The 22,940-nt window shown below is 42.1% G+C and overlaps 1 protein-coding gene across 1 annotated transcript in view; it reads left to right on the forward strand.

Annotated features, from left to right (window-relative positions):
* LOC124788833 (zinc carboxypeptidase-like) overlaps positions 1-22,940 on the forward strand; it is a 121,801-nt gene that overhangs the window by 56,957 nt on the left and 41,904 nt on the right. The window contains exons 4-5 of the mRNA XM_047256115.1: positions 8,054-8,129; positions 16,267-16,408. Of these exons, the coding sequence (XP_047112071.1) occupies positions 8,054-8,129; positions 16,267-16,408 (218 nt within the window). The remainder of the gene's footprint in view (positions 1-8,053; positions 8,130-16,266; positions 16,409-22,940) is intronic.

The following is a 22,940-nucleotide window of genomic DNA, read 5'->3' on the forward strand; positions in this document are numbered from 1 at the left end:
ATATTCCACATACCATTTCTTGTATCACAACTATTTTTGCGAAACAAACACTTGAAATAATTTGGAATAATTTTCTCTGTTGGACATTGCTTGTTAAACTGCATGTTAGTGAAATTTTTTTCTGCTGTCTACACAGCACTCTTATAGCCCACCATTTTATTATCACAAGCTTTTAGCTTCCCACATTATCCTTTGCGTTTGTCCGCTAACGTGGCACTGTAGCTGTCAAAGAGGGCATAAGCGCTAACAGTCGGGTTTTATTAATATTTTCAATTTTAACTATCCACTTTCAGTATTTTTATAAACTATATTCGTCCAAGAGGAAATTTACTTTATGACTCATGGATTATTAATATGCTGCACATCTTGCACTTTCAGTATTTTTATAAGTAGGGAAAGTCTTTTTTTTGCATATTTTTAAGTATTTCAGCACATGTTTCTCCCCCCACCCCTCCATCACGCCAGCTGTAGTGTCGGTGTTGTTCCTGTCGCCTCTGACACCACCTGTAAACGTTTTCCCCATTGCAGAGCGGTCAGTAGTGCCTTGCCTGATGCCGCTCAACCACCTTCCTGCTTGTGTTGCGGTTTGTTTGTTTCTTTTGTTTTAAGACGAGAAGAAACACTAGGGGCATTGGCTCCCATGTCAAAACTGTGAAACATGAAGACAAAGAGAGGAGTTAAAAACAACTAAACGTCAATTTCAATCGACGGAAGATAAAACAGCTAAAAGAAGGACGTGGAGGAAGGTCTATAAAATACACCATAGAGAAACGGAGGTCCAGAACTAAAAGTTAAATGACCTCCGCCGTATTGCTACGACGGATAAAAAGTACAACGCAGACGAGAGCCCGAATGTGTCGTTCGCGAAAACGGCCAATAACTCAGACGGCTCTTCTCGTTTACTGGGTTTATTCTTTGAAATTGTCTATGTACATCATTATCTACAACTTCGTTTGGCCTCTTCAATTTTTATCCAGATTTTATTTTTACAGGTTTCCCCTTCATATTAAGTATGAACTACCTCCTTCAGCGCGTTATTTGTTTATAACTTGATTTGATTGATGGGGAGTGGTTCTAAGACAATTTCCTTTCGGCGATGACTTGTTGAAAGGAAACTTTGTGACTACGCTTCAAGCACAGCTCTATAATACAATCTTTCGGTGTCCCTCTCTTCTTTCCACCATTGTCATTTTTAAGGATTGTTTGTAAAAGGCGTTTTCTTATTATTTGTACAGATCAGCTGAGGATGCGTCTTCAATTGACGCGAAACCGCTCGTGGCATTTAATAAAAGGAATTCTGCAACCAGTGCGGATAATTTCATTCAAAGTGTGGAAATTTAGCTGCGGTTGTCCACAATTTAAAATAACATGCTTCCAGCTTTCTTTTCTGTCTCTCTGAACACACTAATCTCAAATACTATTAGACGGATTTTTATGGAGTTTTCACTAGTAATTTCAGTGAATCTAGGAGCACCGTATAGGTTATATTTTATGAAAATCGGATCACAAAAAAATATTCATAAATATTATAAAAGTGTATATATTTCCACATGACCTCTGAGACCACTGGAACTACTTCCACCAAATTTGGTAATCACACCACTTAGTTTCAGGAAATAATCACTGTGGTGGTAAGAACAATCCTACGTATCAAAGGGGTAGGGCTGAGAAAGAAGGGTTTTCCACAGTGCACGAATATCCACATTTTATTCAACCAGTACTTGAAAACGAGAGCACCTAGTCACTTGTAACAAACTCTACACATGATTTCAAACATTTACATGAAACTTTTCCTTCTGAAAACCTCCACAAAATAATGAAAAGAAAGATGATCGCTTACTACGTTTTCGCTAGTTATGCAGGAAAACTGCAGCATCACGTACGACTTCATGACGTTTACATTTACAGCTTCTTTGCTACTAACTCAATTCGCAAGAAATCTTGTAAACAGTATCCCAATTTGGTGCTCAATACACCTGCCGAATTATACACCGAAGGGCCAAAGAAACTGGTATAGGCATGAGTGGTCAAATACAGAGAAATGTAAACAGGCAGAATACGGCGCTGCGGTCGGTAACGCCCATACAAGACAACAGATGCCTGGGGCAGTTGTTAGATCCGGTTACTGCTGCTACAATGGCAGGTTATCAAGATTTAAGGGAGTTTGAATGTGGTGCTATAATCGGCGCACGAGAGATAGGACACAGAATCTTTGAGGTAGCGATGAAGTGGGGATTTTCCCGTACGACCATTTCACGAGTGTACTTTGAATATCAGGAATCCTGTAAAACATCAAATCTCCATCATCGCTGCGGGCGGAAAAATATTCTGCAAGAACGGGACCAATGCCGACTGAAGAGAATCGTTCAACGTGGCAGAAATGAAACCCTTCCGCAAATTACAGCAGATTTCAATGTTGGGCCATCAGTAAGTGTCAGTATGTGAACCATCAAAGAAATATGGGCTTTCTGAGCCGAAGCACCACTCGTGTACCCTTCATGACTACACGGCGCAATGCGCGTCGCCTGGGCCCATCATCACCGACATTGGACTGTTGATGACTGGAAACATGTTGCCTGGTCGGACGAGTTTCGTTTCAAACTGTATCGAACGGATGGACGTGTATGAGTGTGGAGACAACTTCATGAATCCATGGCCCCTGCATGTCAGCAGAGGACTGTTGAAACTGGTGGAGGTACTTTAATCGTGGGGGGCGTGTGCAGCTGGAGTGATATCTCGCCCCTGATACGTCTAGATATGATTCTGACAGGTGACACGTACGTAAGCATCCTGTCTGATCACCTGCATCCATTCATGTCTATTGTGCATTCCGAGGGACTTAGGCATTTGCAGCAGGACAATGCGATACTCCACAAGTCCAGAATTGCTACAAAGTGGCTCCACGAACACTCTTCTGAGTTTAAACACTTCCGCTGCTCACTAAACTCCCCAGAAATGAACATTATGAAGCATATCTGGGATGCCTTACAAGATGCTGTTCAGATGAGATCTCGAACCCCTCGTACTCTTACGGATTTATGGAAAGCCCTGCAGGATTTATGGTGTAAATGTCCTCCAGCACTAATAGGGATTAGTCGTGTCCATGCCACGTCGTGTTGCGGCACTTCTGTGTGTTCGCGGAGCCCGTACGCAGTATTAGTTAGGTACACCAGTTTCTTTGGCTCTTCAGTATATCATTGTACGATTCATAGTTCAGGAAATATGGGGGAAAGGGGAGACAGACAGACAGAGGGAGAGGAGAGGATGGACAGAGAAAGGAAAGCGGAGGAGGTGGCTGGGGAGAGAGAGGAAAAGGAGGTGGACATAGAAAGAAAAGCGAAAGGGATGAATCTAGAGAGGGGAGGAGCAGATGGGCAGAGATAGATAGGAGCAGTTGATAGATAGACAGAGGGGCAGGAGGAGATGGGCAGGGATTGGGATGGACTAGCTGAACAGAGAGAAGGGACAAATGGAGATTGACAGAGAGGAGTGGAGAAGGTGGGCAGAGAGAGAGAGAGAGGGGGGGGGGGAGTATCAGATGAATAGACGGTGGCACAGTAAGAGCTGAACAGAGAGTGGTGGTGGAGAAGGTGGACATAAAGAAGGGGGAGAAGCAGATGGAAGGACAGCAGGCAGACTAGATGGAAACGGAGAGGAAGGAAGAGGATATGGACTAATGAGATTGAAGTAAATGCATACTAGCTAGTAATAAATAGAACTCCTATCGTTCACGCGACAACTCAGGCAGGCTGCGGGGAAGAATTACAATGCTGAACGAAGTTATTCACTTGTGGATTATTTCTCATCTTAACACATAGCATTATTTTGAGAGATGGTGGTGAAACGTCATGATGACATCGCAGAGGAACAAGATGATCAAATATTACTGCACATGTTCAGTATTTAGAAAGCACTTTAAAACTTAGATATGGCTTCTAAGAGAATTATGGTGAAATACATAGAAAAGCTTGAAAGTTTTCACTGATGGGAGCATTTCTAAGTTCGATGAATATGGTGAGTGAGGACATCGTACACTAAACTTTTCACATATGGTGCACACATGAGTATGCATGTAATGCTCCACAACACAAACACTTAAACGTTTATGAGCTTAGTTACAGTCGATAAACTGTATTTTGATTTCAGTTTCCGCCATCCGAACAGTGAGTGCAGGTTTGCGGAACTTGTGCCTACTGACATATATTTCTGGCCAAAGAAGCAAACGGTTTAAATTTACACATTGAAAGCACTAAATGTGTCTCAAAAGTTCACTGGTGGCAACTTGACTGTATTGAAGCTGAAATGGAGTACTCGAGCCACAACAAAAACTGCAAGTTTACATTATATGGTACGCACCGATAATTTCAAAGTCCAAATCGTTCTTTCACAGCAATGTCGACAAAGTCGAAAAATAAAGAAGCTCGCTTTTAGCAGTAGCAGCGAGCCTCTTTATTTTTCGGTTTCGCTGATATTGCGGGGAAAAAGCGGTTTGGACTTCGAAATTATCGGTGCGTTTCGTATGCTATAAACTTTTAGTTTATATTGTGGCTCGTGTGCTTTGAAATTGTGTCCTTTCTCAGGATAATTTCTGAGAACTGTATCAACTGTAACCTAACATCGATGCTCGTTTTTCCAGTGAATTCTCGAACCCGCTGTTTCCCTGCGTGTGTTGATTCCTGTTTACATGCCGTCTCTAGTCCTTCATCAGTACTGATCCCACGTTCGTTCTCCAATCATTTTCACTCGACTCCTATCCGCATCTAAATTCACACATTGAAACTGTTACCAAGGTACCACAGCACCAGTATTCTCACAGCATATCAACTTAGCAATCCCACATCATCGTTTTCATTCCCACATCTGTGTATTATATAGATTTTTAATTGTATTAATCAACGACTGAAGAGGGTAGCATCAATGCTGCGTGCCCGTAGCCGTAATTGCGGAAAGAAAATAGAGAAAAAAAGGGATTGAATTTGTGTTCTGCTCCTCCCATTTTTTAGGAATCCATCCAAATTCCTGAATGACAAACACTCCTCTTTGTTCCTGCAACCAAATACGTTCTCCGATTTGTAAGCTATGGCAGCTCATAAAGTTTCATCATATCAAACACCTACACCTTCGCCAGTCCTACATCCGCCGTTAACGTAAGTCCTAACAGCCCACTGTGAGGCACATTCTTGAGAACCGTGACCTGCTGCCACGCCAATGTCAGCACATCCAACCTTCTTTCCATCTCGAAACACTCCAAATACACTTCCAGGACGATTCTGTCTCCCTATTCCAGGCCGTCATAAAATCCGTGGAATCTACCCATCCTGCTAAATGTAGCTAACCCACCTCACCTGCATCATTCTGAATAAACGCTCCACGCCATCCTCTCTCAAATCCTATAACCCACTAATCTCGACATCAGCCCTATTAATTCTTATGTCCAGGTACTTCCTGCATCCTTTTTCATGTAACATCGCCTAAAATACCTGCCTCGCCCAAATTAATTTTCCATATAGTTACCAGGAATCATTACTACTATCATCACTGTGCGGAGTAAACAGAACTCGATTGCATCATGTCTGGATTCCCTCGTTTTCCGTCATCATAAAAGTTAATGGTTGCATTTCTTTTACTTCTATACTAAAGGCTAAAGAGTGGTAACTTTATCACTGTCATCTGATAAATAAAAAATTACTGAATAAAAATTTATTAACAAAGAATGAGGACTCCGTGATGCTGAAATTTATTGATGATAAACTTTTTCCCCGCGAGTTTGCCCTTGTGACATTCGACGTATATAACGCACACATCTCTTCTTCCACCATCTGTATGTCCAGCTCTTCCTCCCCCAATCTCTCTGTGCAGGAGATGTGGAGTTGTTATTTATTTCAGTCTGTAATTGTTAATGAAATAGCGTGAAACGTCTCTGTAGTAGTCGCGTTGGCGTGATATGAAGCCAGAAAGTAGGAGGCAGTGTGGAGCCACTTCTACCCCTGCTTCAACCAGTTACGTTACCTGAATTTGTGCACGTCTCAGTGCCTCAGTGTTGCTGGAACTGTGTCAAAGGATAATTCTTGGTGTGTGTTGTCGCTTGTTCCTGTAAATACAGTTACATGTGTAACTTGAACAGCTGCAATGAATGAACGACATTTGTGTTGGTACAGGAATACTGCGTTGGAACCTAATAAGTGAAATTTATCTGGTTTGTTATTACCTTAGGCGTAATCCTATTGTAGCGTTGACGTAAGATGAATAAGGATGGATGCAGTGTGCATGGCGCTACTGCCTCACGAGCCTGCCTGAAGACATCAGGTGAGCCGAACTAGTGAAAATTTCTATGGAAACGCTACTGTGCAGCTGGTATTCTGTTGATGTTTCCATGGAAACGCCTCAGTGCAGCTGGTGTTATGTCAACGGATATCTTCTTGATTTTCTAGTCAATAGCGAATTGTAGTTGAAAGCTTACCCATACTTTCCCAACTTCCTGGACTTCCCTTACGCTATGTCGACAGGGTGTACTGTCGGCACGGTATGTGTTCCCACGGTCCATTTATTAAGTGTAACACGTGTCTGCCCATCTCCTCCACCCCAGCTCTCTGTCTCACCTACACCTTCTCTCTATGTCATCCTCCTCTTTTCTCTGTGTCCATGTCCCCTACCTCTGTCCATTTCATCCTACCCCTCTCTATGACCATTTCATCATCAACCCTTTCTATCCATCTTCTCCTCCCTACTATCTTTGTCTGTCACCTCCTCCTCACTCTCTCTGTTCATGTTCACATTCTCACTCTCTATTTATTCACCTCTCTCCCACCCCCTCTGTCTGTTTCTTCCTCTCGTTCCCTCTGTCCAACTCATTCTTCCTCCTCTCTCTGTCCACCGGTTCACCTCCCTCTCTGTATCCATCTCCTCCTCTCACACACTCTCTCTGTCTAAACACATGTAGCCCTGAGAGGCATGCTGATACCGTCTGCACAACTCTATCTTTCCTCCTCTGGGACCTATGAGGCTCTAAACCCCACAGTGCTGATTCTCATATAGCAAGCAGTATATATACCAAACCAGGATGAAATAGTTCCATTGATTTAGGAGAAGATGCTGGACCTACGTACATACATCCTGTATTATGTATATAAAGGTGTATGTAGGTTACTTATAGGAGATATAGCCTCGATTCAGACTACTAATTCCATCATCAGATATACCTGGAAAACCGGTGACATCACTGTCAAACATCTGAAATTCTTCCAAGCGCAGTATCCTCCCATACCACTGTATAATGTAGCAAAATCATCTAGGGTTATGAGAAGTTTTTTTTTTCGTCTTACGACACATGTGAAAACCAAACAGATCGTAGAGTGTACTTATTAACGCTCTGCAGTCAGGTTGCTTGACTTTCAGAGGGCGTCCGATACACTTCCGCAGTTTTGCCTAATAAACAATATATGATCATAGAGAATATCGGACCAGCTTTGTGACCAAGTAGAACACACCATGTCATTCTGGCGGGAAACGTTGAAACGCCACGAGACTATACACTCATGACACTGTTGCTTATAGAAATGTCAGATCGCTTTAGGCTATTTTCTCGAGATATATGCAGATGATTAGAATTCACACGGAGGCCTAGAAGCAATCGTACTGCTTGTGTACTTTCACCGACTGGAACTGGAAAAGTGCCAAGTGACACTGTTACACAAGTTATTCCACGCCAAGCACCGCCAGGCGGTATAGAAATAGTAGAAGCAAAAGCAGAAAAAATACGCATAACATGTGCTGGCATGTTTGAATAGGGGCATAGTTTGTATTTTATATGTGGATCCTTAAAGAATTTTTTTACCAGAACATGAAAAGACTAGATTTTCTCGAAAATAACAGTGCAACAGAAAACCCTTAAGTTTTACGTTGATTTAATGTTATTTTGATGTACACAAATGACAACGTAAGCTGTTTCTGAAACAAGAGCAGACATCATAGTCAGTTGGTCTGATTACCTCTGGCAAATCACTTTGAATTTCAAACCATAGTTGATTATTACATTACTTCTCACGCTTTTCAGACTGATAGACAACCAGAGGCGAGAAAAAGCTACGAGAGAGGACTTTGCCTTAGATGAATATCACACCATTGAGGAGGTGAGCAATTCTTTGAAAAATCCTTCAGCCTACTTCTGACAAGTTTGTAAAAATTCGGCACAGTGTGTCCTTTATTTTCTGAGGGTTTATCATGGCCAGCTTTAAATTTAAGAACTGAAAACATATGAGTTAAGCTTCATACCAATGATCTATTTGCATGGTAGAGATTATTAACGGTTGTGGTGGCACTGAACTTGAGGTAGCTGCTTCGAACCGGGATTGTGAAAGGAAGTTTCATCTGTTCTGTTTTGCCTCAAAGAGTATGTGTGTGGTGTGTGTGTGTGTGTGTGTGTGCGCTTGATGGTGTTGGGGGGGGGGGGGGGGGGTAGGCGTGCAGAAGGATAAATGATGAAAACTGAAAAGGAGCAATGAATGGGCTGGCGTAAAATTTCCCTCATCTGGGTTAAATGTTAAATTCAGAGCTTCTGTGCACAGCGTCCTTTCATTGAAATCTTGAGGCTGTCACTTTTGCTTATTTAGAGGAGTAAGTGGAAGCTAGTACAGCATTTTACCGTCTCCTTCATCCACAACACAAATATAAAACTTTATCACGTAAGTAAACGACACAGTTATCCACACTATACAGTTAGATATCTGACTTGGACTTCATGCCACCCGTTCAGGATGACAAGGCGGTATTTTTGCCAGCAGTGCTCATTTTCCATGTATTGAACTGTCTGAAGTTTAAACTAGACGATAAAAACACTTAAATGTGACCACTGTCTATGTTAGACATTAACGTGTAGTAACCATTCACAGACGTAATGTGGTAGCATGAGCAGTGGAGGGTATATAAGGTGTTTCGGGGGACGAGGGAAATAGTAAAGTTGTTGTCATAATGTTGAGACGAAGCGATTTATCTGACGTCCAAAAGGGCGTGATTATTGGCTTTCGGACCATGGGTGCAAGCATTCCTGAAACGGCTAAGTTTGTAAAGTTTTCGCGTACCGCTGTGGATAAGTATAGCGTGCTTGACAAAATAGAGCTATCCAAGTCCGGCGTCACGGCAGTTGGAGTGTACCACGAGCCGTAGATGACAGGGATGAACGGCAGCTACGGACATATGTATGAGCAAATAGATATATATGAAAATCTGTGATACAATCCGGGAGACTTGGTATTGATTTTTACGCTGGTGCGGAAAGTGGCACTATCGGAAAAGTAGCTAAAGCGCCACTTTGGACCGTATGGTATTGTTCGGAGCTTGTCAGTCGCCAGAAATAAAGTATGGGACTGTGAGCATCAAGAAGACGAGAAAGTAGAGAATTCGTCCATGTCCTCTGTATGAATCTCTACTACAGTCCAGAGGCGCAGATAAATTATGGGAAGTTCAAGGAAACAGAAAACCTACTCGACGATCGTGAATCTTGAATGGGAGGATCCACCTTCGGTGCTCACATTAGTGAAGAGGGTGTAACAACTCGGCCAGAACCTGACGATTCATCAGCGCTGCCGTACAGAGGACTGCCAAAATGTGAATCAAGGGAGCTGTAGTCGACTCGACTGACAACTTGGAACAGCGGATCGCTGTTTCGCCAGGAGGGAGAGCTGTGCCACTGCGTGCAGTGTGGCTTAGTGATCAGCACTGCTGGCTGGCGTGCGCCTGCTCAGTCCCGATACCAGCAGTTATTTGTTACTTAGTATTTCATATTTCTGGATGGTCCTCGAAATATCTGATATTTGTGAATTCTGGAATATTCTATGTTTGTATAAATAGCTGCACTCTCCGCCTACAAAGTCAGCTCTGTTCTGGCTATACGTTGGTTCAAATGGTTCAAATGGCTCTGAGCACCGTGAAACTTAACATCTGAGGTCATCAGTCGCCTAGAACTTAGAACTACTTAAACCTAACTAACCTAAGGACATCACACACGTCCATGCCCGAGGCAGGATTCGATCCTGCGACCGTAGCAGTCACGCGGTTCCAGACTGAAGCGCCCAGAACCGCTCGGCCACTACGGCCGGCCTGTACATTGGTACCAGTAATAACTGATATCAGTGCTAAGTGTTGCACTTCGTTGGCGACCCTGCCTTCTGATTTGTTCATCATTGTAGCATCCACGTGACAGTAGCACATCGAACACTACACAATAATTCTTGTGTCTAGGGTGCCGTATCGCAGAGACGATAATTCCACACCCGTAAAAGACTAGACGTATTCGACGAAGCGTCGTCACATCGTCTTCACAGAGGTATATGGACAAATCAACGGTCTGCTGTGATAAAGATCGCCACCTGTTTAAACGTGGAGCATTAGAAACGCTTTTCTACCAGGACTGTGCGTATAGAAATGCACAGCATACATTTCAGAGGAGAATGGAAAAACTAATAGAAGCCGTCCTTGAGGAAAGTCAGTTTGGGTCCCAGAGCACTGCACGTACATACGAGGCAATACTGACTCTACGAGTTAGAAGACAATAGGAAGAAATTCAAACCTACGTTTATAGCGTTTGTGGACTTAGAGAAAGCTTTTAACTATGCTGATTGAACTACACTGTATGAAAATTGGGACGTAGCAAGGACACAACACAGCGTGCGAGAGGTCATCCACAACTTGCATAAAAACCAAACTGCAGTTATAAGAGTCGAAGGATTTCAAATGGGAGCAGTGCTTGAGAAGAGAGCGAGACAATGTTGTATCCTGCCCCAGTGTGATTGAATTTGTAAATTAAGCAAGCAGAAATGGCTTGTTACTTAGTATTTCATATTTCTGGATGGTCCTTGAAATATCTAATATTTGTATATTCTGGAATATTCTATGTTTGTATAAATAGCTGCACTCTCCGCCTACGAAGTCCGCTCTGTTCTGGCTGTACGTTGGTATCAATAATAACCGTGGTATCAGTGCTAAGTGTTGTACTTCGTTGGCGACCCTGCCTGCCTGTCAAGGAGCAATTTGCAAAGGGAATTAAAGTTCAGGAAGAAGAAATAAAAATTTGAGATTTGCTGATGACACTGTAATTTTGTCACAGACGGGGTAGAATCTGTAAAAATGTTGAACAATATGAATACTGTCTTGAAACAATACGAGTTGATCGTCAACAAAAGTAACTCAAGGGTAATGGAATTTAGTCTAATTTCATCATGCGATATTCCGGAAATTACATTAGGAAACAGAAACGTTAGGAGAGCGGACCTGGGAGTGGAAGTACCAGGTGATCATATAAAAATCATTCACATGAAGACAGAAAATGAGTGTTTACTTAGACCACGGCTGTAATGGTTTAAATTAACACGCGAATAACTGCCAAAAATTGTACTATAAGACAAAGGTTCTGAAAAACCAGCCAAGGCGTTTACAATGACCTGATAATACACCCAGTAAGAAATCGACGACTATCACCAGTACTGGAGATGCCAACTCCCCCGTCGCACTCCCTCCCCACCACCCCTCAACCACCCCCCCCCCCCCACCCATCCACCCTCAGAAGTTGGTCTAAGTTCTAGCATCCATTGGCTGTACTACAATACACCGAGGCGCTCATTATGTAACAATTTTTAGTGAGGACCAGAGAAATTTCTCTGGATATTCCTAAGCCCTAATGATTAACAAAATATAAACAACCTGAAACACCGATGATGCAAAGAATTCTACAATGTGATAATTATACCAATAAAAAGAAGCAATTGAGCTTGAGACAGGTTAATAAAAGAATAAAATAGCAATTTACGGTTTAAATAGGACAACTAGTTGCATTTTATAAACCAAGAGCTTTGTAAAAGCCATCAAGAAGCTTCAGTTAAACACAGAATAACTGATTTCCAAAGATCCACAGAACTTAGAATTTCGGTAACAACAACAATCTCAATGTCTAGGGTAGGAACTCGACACCCTTCTTCGCATGTATAAGGGAGAGTAAATTGAAAGAGTCTTTAAACATAAAAATAAATAATTAAATCACAAAACCTTTCAGCAACAAACAAGATGGAAAAATTTCCTGTTCTCAGATTTACACTGTCACACAACGACGGGAAAAAATATCTTCAACGGTCCTCACCTAAACGTGCTGAAACAAGGAGCCAAACAAGCTCGCACACCCACAGTTGTACATACCGCGACATGAAAATGGTGTGGGCAAATGTTTCACGAAGATGCTCACCAAATTCATTTACTCCTTCTATCGGCCAAGGTTAAACAAGGTGGACCCTGCACGGTTTCACAAACAGCGCATCCAGCGTGCCATTTAACAGACTGCGTATTACAGCCGGGAAGCGACCAACCAGCACGCCCACTTCCTGTTGTAGTTCGGCACTTCCACACTATGCGCGGTTCCAGTCCAGTCCAGTACGGGCTGTAATTATTCTGTGCCAGCGAAACTTGGTAGATATTCTGATGCGGTAAAGAGGAATCGATTGACGCTGCAAAAAAGTTACTACCAGTTTTCACCACCAGGAACATATCTGTGGCGCTGTGAATGCAAGAAAGAGGTTTAGAAACGTTTCCATATCTAATGGATTACGAACGGGACGCTGGCAGACAAACTGAAAGAAATGAGATAAGCATAGTGTAAAGTTTATTATTAACCACCACTTACACAATTTGTTCAGTATGAGGACTGGAGACGTCGACGAGATGCTGCACAGCGCCAGATTTACACCTGGTGGTCAAAATTAGAACCAATTTTTTCCAGCGTAAATCGGTTCTGCATTAACGTATTAGCATATCAACCAAGTTTCAATGCCATACGTTAATTACTGTCCACACTGGCCTTTCTATGAATAAGTCCCATTTAATCACAATCAACCGATAGTATGGCCTTTCTCTTGAACGTAATTCTATCAAGCCCGCTCCAGTTGTGGTTGCAAAAGCTGTTTCTTCCTCTTCATAAGCGTTGCTGGAAGCGAGCCCTACTTATCGCTGATAACGGGTCAGAGCCTTATATGATCGTACTTGTTACTTAAAAATTATTGTTACATTGTCTCTTCTCCAAGCCACGCACAGACCGACATCTGCACAGCGCCTGTCGAATTCTCTCCGAATGCCAAACTCTAGCCTACTGTTGAGTAGTTTCCACCACTAACAGCGCGACGCGTTTGCAAAATTTTTCTTTGAATCTTATAAAAGTTATTACCTGTACCAGTTTCCGACATTACAAAAAACATAAAAGCTTCATAGCCTTACATCTGTACATACTACCAGTTAACTTTCTCCTGTAGAAAAATTTACGAGCAATTATTAATTTCTAAGCATTTAAAGATGATGAGATTTTTACAATTGTATCTACTTGTACAAACAATAAGAAGGATTTAGTTATGAGTGGATATTAAGACCGAATACGAAATAGCACGTGGACATGCATGTCCAAAGGAATATTGTATCGTACTTCTAAATAACACAGGCACTTTTATTTCGTATTTATTTGCCATGAACGCATCAATAAACACGTCCTTTCTAGACAGGAATCTATGTAAAATAAGAATGCAGAATGTGACACATGGACGACAACATATAAAGGTTTGACTGTGGCCCTGAATCATGATCGGACGGCCAAAGCGGTGAAGGCGACCGCTCACGTAATTCCGAAATCGGGTGCTGGTTCAGCACAAATTTTCACAATCATCATTCCAATATACTGCCGACTACTCTTCATATTCGCAACTGCGAACACGTTTCCTGTAGGTAATAAGTCGTTGGCTGTCCGTGACTCTAGCTTGTACTTTAGGAATATATTTTATTAATAGTATTTCCTTTTCAGTCACAGTATTAGTACAATAATTAGAAAATAAAGGCATAGTGACAGGAGACGAAATATTATTAATGAAATACATCCCTAACCAATCAGGGTTAAGATTTGACAATTCGTCGAAGATGTCGTTGTCATTCATGAAGGATCACAATCTGGGCTCCGATAAAGGGGGGGGGGGGGGGTAAGAACAATTCGTCGCCTCCAGTTCGAATGAAAACCAAAACCTGAATGGCCAGACTGAGATTTGAATCTCGCTTGTCCAATCTGCGAGGCCTCTCTTAGCCACCTACGCTCGTGTCAGCATATCAGTGACTCAAAAGAGCTGATGTACACCTCCCGTATTTTGTATTCACGGTGTCCTGAAGCCTTCGTGAAGTTGATGAGCGAATGTGTATATACCTTCATTCTTGTCAGTGAGTTTGACAAACGGAGCTGGTTCCGTTATTGTTTAGGAAAATTTTTTCTGACTTTCAGTTCTCTAATGTAAGGTAAGTCATTTATATAATTATTTCTAGCTCTCTTATACATAAAGAAATACATTTTAAAAACTTATGTGTAAAAACATATTTTGGTTTTCTAGTATAGTGCCTTGCTGTTTTGTTTTTGTTTTATGGTTTCATTTGTGAACCAATAATGCCAGCATGTCGTCCAGTGAAAGGGAGACCACACTACTCGTCGCCAAGTTGACTACTTTCCCTGCAATTTATTTTGTATCCGCTTAACTCAATGAGAGTTAATTACTTCCATATGTCAGGCGCATTGCTACAGATGGACTTCTAAATCCGCTTATATACAAAGCTATCATTTGTATTATACTGATTATGGCGATTTTGAATTAATTAATTACTTATATTTGAAACCATTTCCGTTCTGTTATACGTGTACAAAAATCCGATTGAAAATGGTCTTCTGCAGCCGCCCGGTATTATTTTAGGCACTAGGCCCTGAAGATTATGCTGATATGTCTAGAAATCACAGGAACAAACATGCGAGACTGTTGCGATGGAAAGTGCGATTGAAAGAATGATGTCTTTTTCTAAACCAGCAAAACAATTTATGAAAGAAAAGAAGAGCTATAGCAAAAAACTGAAATGCAATGGGTGGTCAAATAATCATGGAAAGCTTAAGGAATTTATTCAGTGAAGAAAACGAACAAGAAACCGTTAATAATAATTTTGAAATGGAAAAACGATTTTATGGATTTAGTTGAATAACCTATGGTAATTAGCAATCTAGCTGACAGAAGAAAGCCGGCCGAAGTGGCCGTGCGGTTAAAGGCGCTGCAGTCTGGAACCGCAAGACCGCTACGGTCGCAGGTTCGAATCCTGCCTCGGGCATGGATGTTTGTGATGTCCTTAGGTTAGTTAGGCTTAACTAGTTCTAAGTTCTAGGGGACTAATGACCTCAGCAGTTGAGTCCCATAGTGCTCAGAGCCATTTGAACCATTTGACAGAAGAAAACAAAATACAACATCGTTTTTATACCAACGACCTGAACCGTAATGCGGTCAGGCACTGGTCACGTTATCCACTAAGGTAGGGAAAAGTGGCCACTACGTGAACCTTCAAAAATGCTCATGATTCCTGTAAATCACTTAAAAATATGTAGTGTGAATGCTTATATCAAGTAGGTTCAAAACGTATTAACGGCAAGCTTCCGTCAGTTAAGATGGTTTGGTGAAAACTCAGTTTTCATTTTAGTGGCTACTTCATCGCCCTTCAAATATGTATACAATGTCATTCATCAATATTCCATACAAACCGGCAACTAGCCGGCCGCTGTGACCGAGCAGCTCTAGGCGCTTCATCCGGAACCGCGCTGCTGCTACGATCGCAGGTTCGAATCCGGCCTCGGGCGTGGATGTGAGTGCTGCACTTGGGTTAGTTAGGTTTAAGTAGTACTAAGTCTAAGCAGCAATCGAAATTTCATTCAGAGTTTCAGACATTAATGCACAGAATAAGAAATCCTACTAAGACGATGAATTGACCTAAACTGCATTTTTAAAATTTCATATCTATTATTTGGTAGCTTCCAAAATAAAAGTAATTAAAATTCATTTTATATGTACTAAAAATGAAAGTTCATAGGAAACAAACAAGTGTAAGATTTTTTTTAAAAAAAAGGTACGTGTATAGTCCTAGCTAGTTTCTTTTGGTAGCTCACAGTAGGGTTTGAAGACTGTGCATTAACACAGAAGCTTCCTAAGTATGGCGAACGCAATGCATGAAATGTTCAGTAGTATTTTCCTTCGGTCGTGGACTGGTTGCTGCATTGTCCTCATCATCGACGCGTAAGTCGTCCAGTGTGGTCCCAACTGTAGAGACTTGCAACTCGGGCTCCGAACTTCTCCAGGTGGATACTCACTGCCATCACTGCCATACGATCATTTTATTTTTTTTTTTGTTCACTAGAGTATAGCTTGTAGTTAATACATTCATTCTCATTCATAGATCTACGCATGGTTGCCATCACTAGAGGAGAAGTACCCTGGCACTGCGAGGTTTATTGAACTTGGGACAGCATACAATGGTCTACAATTAGGTCTCGAGATCAAATTTGCAGAGGACAACAGGCTAGTAATGCTTGAGGGAGGCACGTATACCACATTATACTTTATAACCAATATTTTTAACTTAGTTTATAAGCATACTGATCCATTTGCAATACGTAACTCATCGTGGTCGTGGCCAACATAGAGATCTTACTTGTCTGTTTATGAGACTTGTCGACAGCGAGAAATTCACTTTCTCATTAAGAGTAAGTGAGCGTGCAAGTTGCACCAATATCAGCTTCGCCAAATACATAGCGGTACAAGTTAACTATTTGAAGAGAGAAAGCTAAAGAGATGGCGGAGTAAAGTCTGCAACTGCTTTATAATAAAATAAGGGTGAGTGAGTGAATTTCTTTCAATATAATTTCTTGTGTAGCTTTGACGCAATTTCTCGTGCTGGGTACCTTGGATGGGTCTATAACTATTTACTCATTATCCTCAAGCATTTATTTCTTCTACAAACTTTCATGTTCAATAGCTCAAAGAACGTAAACTTTTTCTTACACCTGTGAATAATGACCTAAGTAGATATTTCCTTCGAGATTGTTTTTTCGTAATTTTCCACGCTAATTTTGTTGACATTTCTTAAATGGAAAGAACTTCTCTCAAAGAAAGACACATATTCGGCAACATAGACAAAGTTTCCGCGTATATCACAATGATGATGGCATGTTGTACTAGATGGGAGTAATGTGAAATTACGTGTTTAAAAATTTGTATGTGCAATCTGCCATGAACCTTTATAAACTCACTATTTCAGAACGTCTGTTACGTTTTTAGTATATCCAATTCGCTTCTTTCAACCCTACGTATTTTGTACGCCACTGTTTCTTTTACAGTAAAGTAGCTTATAGTGAAAGAGTTTTAAACACAGCAAATAAACGTGTAGAAACTGTTTCATATACAATTCAGTAAATCAGGTCTCATAATTTACTGTCAGCCTCCTAAGTTACTGAATTCACGTCTCTCGTTGGAGGTTCTCTTCTTCGGACCTATTTATTGCTTCTGTTCACATAGTTACACTCTTGAGACACTGAACCATAGACTACCAGTCAGTAATTCGTGTTCAGGGCGCTATAGGGGAAGAAATGAATGCATTTAATTTGCGAGTGGGTTTGGCTATGAGAACTGATGATTCAGGAGCCTTGTTTCATTCCGTCTAACCATCTCGTACGTGACAATCCCTCCACTACCTACATGTAGCGTGTCCTGTTGGCAATTTCGATACACTGTCACATGTGATTTTTGAGGTACTAATCCCCTACCATCGAAGGTGTTCCGTGACTCATGACTCCTGGCGACCTTTTCCCTTCTCTGAGCGTCCGATAGTGAGGACGTGGTTCTGCTTCATACAGTTGTTCGTCAGTCGCCAGCCTCTTCATCTCAGGGTACTTGCAACCTATTTCCTGAGCTATTAGATGCATATAGCAGATGCCCTACTAACCTGTCCTTCCTTCCTGTCAGTGTTATCCATATATTCCTTTCCTCACCGATTCAAAAAAAAAAAAAAAAAAAATCAAATGTGTGTGAAATCTTATGGGAATTAACTGCTAAGGTCATCAGTCCCTAAGCTTACACACTACTTAACCTAAATTATCCTAAGGACAAACACACACACCCACGCCCGAGGGAGGACTCGAACCTCCGCCGGGACCAGCCGCACAGTCCATGACTGCAGCGCCCTAGACCGCTCGGCTAATCCCGCGCGGCTGTTCCGGCTTTCCCACAGTCTATATTTTACCACCATACAATGCTGATCTCCAAATGTACATTCACAGAAACTTCTTCCTCAAATTAAGGCCTATATTTGATACTAACAGGCTTCTTCTGTCCAAGAATGCCTTTTCTGCTAGTGCTAGTCTGCCTCTGATGTCCTCCCTGATCTGCCCATCATTGGTTATTCTGCTACCCCGTTATCAGAATTCCTTACTTCATCTATTTATTGATCACCGATCCTAACTTTAAGTTTATCGGTTTTCTCATTTCTGTAACTTCTTATTATTTTCATCTTTCTTCGATTTACTCTCAATCAATATTCTGTACACATTATATTGTTCAATCCATTCAGCATTTCCTGTAATTCTCCTCCATTTTCACTCAGGATAGCAATGTCATCAGCCAATCTTATCCTTGCTATCCTTTCACGTTGAATATTAATTCCACTCTGAAACCTTTCTTTAATTTCCATCCTTGCCTCTTCGCTGTATAGATTGGACAGTTCTTGTACATTTTGTATATTCCCCGTCTTTCCCTATAGCTTACTCCTATTTTTCTCATAATTTTGAACATCTCGCTCCATTTGACATTGTCAAACGCTTTTTCCAGGTCGACAAAACCTATAAACGTGTTTTGATTTTTCTTTAGTCTCGATTCTATTATCAATTGTAACGTTATAATCGCCTCTCTGGTGCCCTTCCCTTTCCTAGAGCCAAACCGATCGCCATCTAACAGATGCTCACTTCTCTTTTCTATTTGGAACTTGTATGCAAGGACTGTTAAAATGATAATTCTCGCATTTGTCAGCTGATGCAATTTTCAGAATTGTGTGGATGATGTTTTCCCGAAGATTAGTTGGTATAACCTCAGACTCATACATTCTACACGCCATAGTGAACAGTCGTTTTGTTGCCACTCCGCCAATGATTTTAGAAATTCTGATCGAGTGTTATCCATCTCTACTGCTCCATTCAACCTTTAGTCTTCCGAAGCTCTTTTAAAATCTGATTGTAATACTGGATCACTTATTCCTTCTATGACGACTCGTCTTTCTTCTTATATCACGTCATCAGACCAGTCTTTGCGCTCATAGAGGTCTTCAAAGTACTTTTTCTACTTACCTGTTCTCTCCGCTACATTTAACAGCACTGTTCCCATTGCACTCTTAATGATGCTACCCTTGCTTTTGATTTTACTGAAGGTTGTTTACATTATTTTATATGCTGTGTCAGTCCTTCCGACAACCATTTCAGTTCCGTTTTTTCACATTTCTCATGAAGCCATTTCGCCTTAGCTTCCCTGAACTTACTACATCATTCATTCCTAAGAGACTTGTATTTTTCTATCCTTTTTCTTCTTTCGTCTACTCAAGTATTTCTCCTGATACCCATGGTTTCTTCGCAGTTACCTTGTTTGTACCTACGTTTTTCTTTCCAACTCTGTGATTACCCTTTTTAGAGATGTCCATTCCTCTTACATTGAACTGACTAATAAACTGTTTCTTATTGAAATGTCAGAGAACTCCAAGCGTATCTTTTCATTCTTCTTCTCCAGGGAACGCCTTACAACCCAGTATCTGATTTCGGTATCACTGCCTGACAATGATATAATCTAAGTGAAATCTTCATGTATCTCCCGGACTTTTCCTAGTGTACCTCCTCCTCTGCTGTTTCTTCAACAGAGTATTCGATATTTCCATCCGAGATTTTTGCAGAACTCAGTAAGTTTTTCTCCTCTCTCATTCCTACTACCAAGCCCTTATTCTCCCGCAGCACTTTCTTCTGCTCCTTTCCCTACAACCGAATTCCCCCCATGATTATTAGATTTTCGTCTTCCTTTACGTGCTGAGTTACCTGTTCAACACCGTCATGTATTTTCTCTATCTCTTTAATTTCGGCTTGCGACTTCCGCATGTATACCTGAGCTATCGTTGTCCATGTTGGTTTGACGTAGATTCTGATGAGAACCACCCTATTACTGAACTGTTCACAGTAACACATTCTCTGCCCTACGTTCCTATCCATCACGAATCTTATTCCGGTTATATCACTTTCTACTGCTGTTGATACTACGCCAGCCTGAGTGGCCGAGCGGTTCTAGGCGCTATAGTCTGGAACCTCGCGACCGCTACGGTCGCAGGTTCGAATCCTGCTTCGGACATGGATGAGTGTGATGTCCTTAGGTTAGTTAGGCTTATGTAGTTCTAAGTTCTAGGGGACTGATAACCTCAGAAGTTAAGTCCCATAGTGCTCAGAGCCATTTGAACCATTTTTTTGTTGTTGTTACTACCATCGAGCGAGGTACCGCAGGGGTTAGCACACTGGACCTGCATTCTGGAGGATAACGGCTCAAACCCGCGTCCGGGCAGCCTGATCTTGACTTTTCATGATGTCCCCAAAATCGCTCCAGGCAAATGCCAGCGTGGTTCGTTCGAAAGGACACGGCCGATTTCCTTCGCTATCCATGACGCAATACGAGCTTGTGCTCCGCTTCTAATGACCCCGATGTCGACGGTACGTTAAATACGATCTTACTTCCTCTTTTTAAACTACCCTATACTTACCTGTTCAGAAATTCTAGTCTTCTTTCCATATGACTCTATTGACCCCTACTCTATCTAGACTAGGCCTTAGCATTTCCCTTTTGAGATTTTCTAGCTTGGCTACCACGTTCAGTGCCCTGACTCGTACAACGTTATCACTCCGTTGGTTATTCAAGCTTTTCCTCATAGTTAGCTCCCCATCGGCAGTCCCCTCCCGGAGATCCGAATGGGTGACTAGTCGAATCTTTTGCCTATGGGGAGGTCATCATTACAATTTGTCGATTACATGCTACATGTCCTGTTAATACAGATTATGTGTTTTTAATGCCATGTGTGTTTAATTCCATTTCCTTCTTCATCCTGATGCCGTTGATCATTACCGACTCTTCTGCCATAAGGATCAGTTTTGCACTCCAAGGACAAGAGTACCCTGAAACTCTAATAGTTCTTCTACCGTCTTTGACAAGACCGTTGGCAGAATGAAGGTGACTTCTTATGCCGGAAGTCTTCGGCCGCCATTGGTGGCGATTTTTATTCAAATTATAAGCGGTGGCAGGGTTAGAACTCGGGACCAATGATATTTTGATTGTGAACCAAAGACGCTTCCCCTAAACCACGGTGAATACTGTGGTCAAATCCTTATTTGCACATAACTTGGTAGAATGAGACCACTTATCAGTATAATGTTGCACCACCTTTTTACAGTATAACAGTATACAAGCACTCATTCGGTTTGAAAAGTTTTCTTTCATAAGGCCATCGTATCCTCTCTTGAGACAAACTGGTCCAAAGTGCTGTTCCTCGTATTCTGCATAGTGGCATTGGGATGAGTTGACATCCGAGATGTCCACAGACATGTTCTACTGGGGACGGATGTGGGGATCCTGCGGACCACAGGTGTACCTCAAAATCACGCATACAGTTCATGTCTGGACGAGCATTTTCCTACTGAAAAATAGCAGCACAATACTGCCACACGAGAGATAACCATGAGGATGGAGGATAACAGTGGCACACCATTGTGCCATCAGTGTTTCCTCAATCGCTGCCATCCATGTCCTTACGTCACCACAGACGGCTCCCCAAACCATGACACCAGGAGCAAAAACTTTGTGTCTCTCCAATAGATTGGAAAAGTGTGACTTCTCCCCAGGTCGCTAACGTACTGGCCGACGATGATCATCCAGGGTAGTATAGAACCACTATTCATCGCTAAGTATAAACCGACGCCATTCATCGCCACTACCTGCTTCTCAGTCACGACACCACTCCTAATTCAACCTTTTGTGTTGTGGTGTTAACTGTAACCTACATTTGGAAAGATAATTCCATAGTCCGGTTGGTGTCTCCAACCAAAGGTGCAGCTGCTGTAGGATGGCAGGCACCTATACGATGGGTTAACGATGCTCCTGATGCACAATACGGCGATCCCCCCTTCTGGTCAGACGTGGGCGACTGGTACCTCGACGATAACACGCCTGTCCTCACATTCCCATAAAGTCGAACGCCTGGGCAGTGTCACAGCCAAATGCTCCACAGGTCAGGATGCTGCACGATTCGACTATCAGGCCATATGGAGACGCACAATGAATCCCCATCAAACTCTGTCGGTTGCTGTAACACTGTCTCAAACGAGCACGCGGCGTCTCCGTGTCTTTATCAATGGTCACTCTACGTCTTGAATGGCCGTGCCAAGTTGTTACACCAGTTAACATCAGACCACCGAAGTCTAACACCGTCTGATGCGGTCGATACTTCAATGGGTGGCCGCCCTGTTACGTCGCGTGCTTTTGACCATTTCCCCATTGTCTTTACGGTGGAGGGCAGAAGGGTTGTTAGCGTAAAATCTCTGACCATTAGCCTCTGCGCCGATGTCGTGGATTAAATACCAATCCTCTCGATCATTAGCCTTTGCGCCGATGTCGTGAATTAAATACCAATCCTCTCGATAGTGTTTCGTGAAATGAAGGCATGCGACACTTGATGGTGATCCGTCTGTCACATGGAGACGTTAAGCTGGGCGGGCTCCTTTATGTTATTAGAGAGGTGTAAGCTATAAGCTGGCTCCCATTTTCACCCTCTTCCTTATCTCATCGTCGTGTTAGAGACGACAACACGATACGACACTACACTCCACGAACACACACTATAGTCACCTGTACTTAACAAGTACACTTACCCATACAACTCTCACATTTCGCGAAGGAAATCTACCTGCGTGCGCGAAAGATAGGATAAATGTTTCCAATTAGGTAACTAAACCTATCCATCGGGATCTCACAGTCATTAATGCCATACGACTTAACGTAATCAAC

This window comes from Schistocerca piceifrons, chromosome 3 (assembly GCF_021461385.2).
Source record: "Schistocerca piceifrons isolate TAMUIC-IGC-003096 chromosome 3, iqSchPice1.1, whole genome shotgun sequence".
Lineage (NCBI taxonomy): Eukaryota > Metazoa > Arthropoda > Insecta > Orthoptera > Acrididae > Schistocerca > Schistocerca piceifrons.